Source organism: Ixodes scapularis, unplaced genomic scaffold (genome assembly GCF_016920785.2).
Source record: "Ixodes scapularis isolate PalLabHiFi unplaced genomic scaffold, ASM1692078v2 PGA_scaffold11__112_contigs__length_91849675, whole genome shotgun sequence".
Classification (NCBI taxonomy): domain Eukaryota; kingdom Metazoa; phylum Arthropoda; class Arachnida; order Ixodida; family Ixodidae; genus Ixodes; species Ixodes scapularis.
The window spans coordinates 81,678,772-81,682,571 of record NW_024609837.1 but is presented as its reverse complement, the minus strand read 5'-3'; the positions used below and the strand labels follow the sequence as shown (position 1 = coordinate 81,682,571).

The 3,800-nt window shown below is 39.8% G+C and overlaps 1 protein-coding gene across 1 annotated transcript; it reads right to left on the bottom strand.

Annotated features, from left to right (window-relative positions):
• Positions 1-212: 212 nt before the first annotated feature.
• LOC121835162 lies at positions 213-865 on the bottom strand (the record flags this gene model as incomplete). The annotated part of the gene is made up of 1 exon (XM_042289120.1): positions 213-865. A coding segment is annotated over one exon (582 nt), but the record flags the coding sequence as incomplete, so codon positions are not given.
• Positions 866-3,800: the final 2,935 nt, after the last annotated feature.

Genomic DNA, 3,800 nt, shown 5'->3' with positions numbered 1-3,800 from the left:
TTTATTTATTTATTTATTTATTTATTTATTTACATACCTCTAAAGGCTCCAAAGGAGCATTACATAGAGGGGGGTGTCGTATAAACTTTTACATGATAATACAATATTTTACAAGAAAAAATAGAAGACATCGTGTCACGCTAAACAGAACCATGAAGGGAAGACATTACATAACAAGAAAGCCACACACGCACTCACATCATTTGAGGCAGTCGACGTGCTAGAAAAAAAGCAATAGACCCAGCGAGCGAGTAACAAACATACAGGGCAATATATGATTCATTCACCCTAAAGATTCACGCAATAACAACATAAATGTATCATGATCAGTGACCGTCGCAATTTCGCTTGCCAACTCATTCCATTCAGTCGCCGCTTGTACGAACGGGGAGTATTTGAACAGATTAGTTCTTGCAAATGGAATATGAACTTTGTAACAATGATCATGACGAGGGGAAATGCGAGCCGGTGGGAGAATGTTGTTTTGACGGAAATCTGAGGAACTATGATAGAGTTTATGAAAATGGGATAACCTTGCGAGGTATCTTCGCTCGTGGAGAGTCAATAAACCAAGTGAACTCTTAAGTTGACTGACGCTTATAGGTGAATACGTTTTTAGTATAAACCTGGTGGCCCTGTTTTGTAATGATTCTAAATGATTAATTAAATATTTTTGATGCGGGTTCCAAATTATAGCTGCATATTCCAACTTTGGCCTAATGAGGGTAGAGTATGCAAGTAGTTTCGTTTCTGCTGTTGCCATATATAAATGCCTTCTTAAGAAACCAAGTGACTGGTTAGCCCTCCTAAGGATATAATCTAGATGAGTGTTCCAGGAGAGGTTGGAAGTTAAGTGGACTCCTAAATACTTGTATGTGGATACTTTATCCAATTTTGAATCTATAACTTTGTAGTCGTATTGAAAAGATGAGCGACGATTGGTAAATGTCATTATTTTTGTTTTATCTATATTTATCTGCATTTGCCACGTGTCACACCATGAAAGTATGATATCCAAATCACTTTGAAGAGCCAGGCAGTCGCTTTGACTAGATATTTGACGGTATACCACACAGTCGTCTGCAAATAGGCGAATCTTTGAAGAAGTGTTGTTGGGGAGGTCATTTATATAAATTAAAAACAAAAGTGGTCCAATAACGGATCCTTGAGGGACACCAGATTTGACATGTATAGGTGGTGAGGTGATGTCATTTGCAAGTAAAATTGCTTTCTATCGTGCAAAAACTCACGAATCCATGTAATTACCTTATCATTAATTTTGAGATATTGTAGTTTTTTTATCAGACGACTGTGTGGTACACGATCAAAGGCCTTCGAAAAGTCTATAAAAATAGCGTCGATTTGTGAGGATGAGTGAATACAGGTATGCAAATCCGTTACCAGTTCAAACAGTTGGGTTTCACACGAAAGACCACGTTGAAAGCCGTGCTGATTGGGAAATAGCAGGTTGTTTGAGAGTAAGTGTTTCATGACAGATGAATATATTATATGTTCTAAAAGTTTACAAGGAACAGAGGTCAATGAAATGGGTCTATAATTTGTTGGGCAATTCCGATTACCAGATTTATAAATCGGCACGACATTTGCTGATTTCCATTCGTCCGGAATGTGGCCAGTATTAAGCGATTGCTGGAATAAGCTGGCAAGCACGGCACCTGATGCATCCTTTGTTAGTTTAAGTAGCTTCGAGCATACACCATCAGGACCCGGGCTGGATTTTGTCGGCAAGCGGTTAATGGCACTGATAACCCCATCAATATTGATTTTGCACATCGTCCATTTCTGGAATGACGATTGTAGGTGTAACATGGCGGTCAGATAAAGGGAGCTCGTCGGTAAACACTTCGCCAAAAAATGTGTTAAGTTTAAAAGCGGACTCGGATGCAGAAAGCTTTACGTCACCTTCTTGAAGTAAAGGAAATGTATTTTTTTCTTTGGGGTTTACAACATGCCAGAACTTCTTTGGATTTGTTTTTAGTATGCTAGATAAATCGTCGTTGAAAAAACTATTCTTTGCCTTTCTTATCTCATTTTTGCATAAGCGCGCACAATCTTCGTACGACTGCCAGTCGCGGTCTGAATTTGAAGAACTGGCCTTTCTGAAAAGTCTCTTCTTTTTGGAGATCAAGCGTTTTACGCTTCGTGAAAACCAGGGACAACCCTCACTCGGGTTAATGATTAACTTAGGAACAAAAGCTTCATGTATATAGATTAGTTTGTTTTTTATTGAAACCCAGTTTTCTTCAACAGAGCGTGTATGGAAGGTGCTTTCATACTGAATCAAAAAAGTCTGAAAGTGTTACCGCAATATCACTATAATTTGCCTTAGAGTAGTCATATATCACTTTTTTTAGGTTCACTCTCGTAGCATCCGATATCTTATAGCAGAAATAAACAATTCTATGGTCGCTAATTTCATCCAGCACGCGTACAGACATGTTTTCGGGGTGAGTGGCACAAACAAGGTCCAGTACTGCATCTCCGCGTGTGGGATCATTTACAAATTGTTTCATTGAAAATGAATCTAAGAGATTTATAAAACTTAAACACTCTTCTACACGTGAGCAAGTATTACGTACTTGGAGGTTGGACCAATCGATCCCAGGATAATTAAAATCACCTGCCAATATAAGGGGTAAATGTGGATACTTGAAATGAATAAATTCTAGAATATCTGTTAGTCTGTTGACAAATTCACATGTTGAATCAGGTGGTCGGTAACAAATTCCAACTATAATATTTTGAAAGGATACTGTACCAATGGAAACCCAAAGGGTTTCAAGAGGAGAGTCGATTGAAATCAGAGTGCAAGATATGTCCTTTCGAACTGCGATGATTACGCCACCGCCTCGTTTGCAAATTCGGTCCTTACGAAATATGTTAAAATTGTCGCTTAAAAGTAAACTGGAATTTGAAATAGTATCGGTAAGCCACGTTTCGGTTGCAACAATAACATCTGCTGAGCATGAAATAATGCTGCTTGCGAAATCATCCTGTTTTGGCAGAAGGCTTCTAAAGTTTGCTAGCAAAAATGAGAGAGGGCGGTGCTGATTGCAGGCGCTCACAGTTGTTCTAGGTTTGGATTTATATTTTTTGTGTCACGATTGTAGATCCCGTGGCGCGTCTGCAGTTCTCCGTTCCCTCGAGGCAGGCAAAACACTATCGGTATCGTCGCAGTAAACGTACATCTGATTGTTGATAAAGAGCTTATCAAAAGCAAGGTTTACCCCATCGCGCGTGGTTCGGACCGATTTTGCATAATCCCAAAGTTTTTTTCGAATTTTCCTCACTTTTGGCGAATAGTCTTCCTCTATCCAAACTCGCGGGGTGTCAGTCGACCTTAGTCGCGACGCGCCATGGAGCACATCGCGCTTGCTCTTGAAACTTAGGAACTTAACAATAATTGGTCTGTTAAAACCTTCCCTTTTGCGGCCAACACGATGCGCCCTTTCTATATCGCCGACGTTTAGCTGCAACCGGTCCGAAAAGAAGGAAAGTGCGATTCGTTCAGTCTGAGCCCACGATTCGTTTCCCTCCTCAGGAATCCCTTTAATCAGCAAGTTATTTCTTCTCATTTGGTTGTTCATGTTGTCGACGATGTCACTTAAACCACTTACGTCCTGCTGTTTCGAGGATACGTCTTCAATTTTTCTTTCAATATCGGTGACAACATCATTTGTTTTTTTAATTTCGTTTTGTACTTCCTTAATCTTGCCAACGGAGCTCTCGAGACTTGAAACTCTGCGTGTCAAGTCACCGATTCCCAACGACAGTTCATT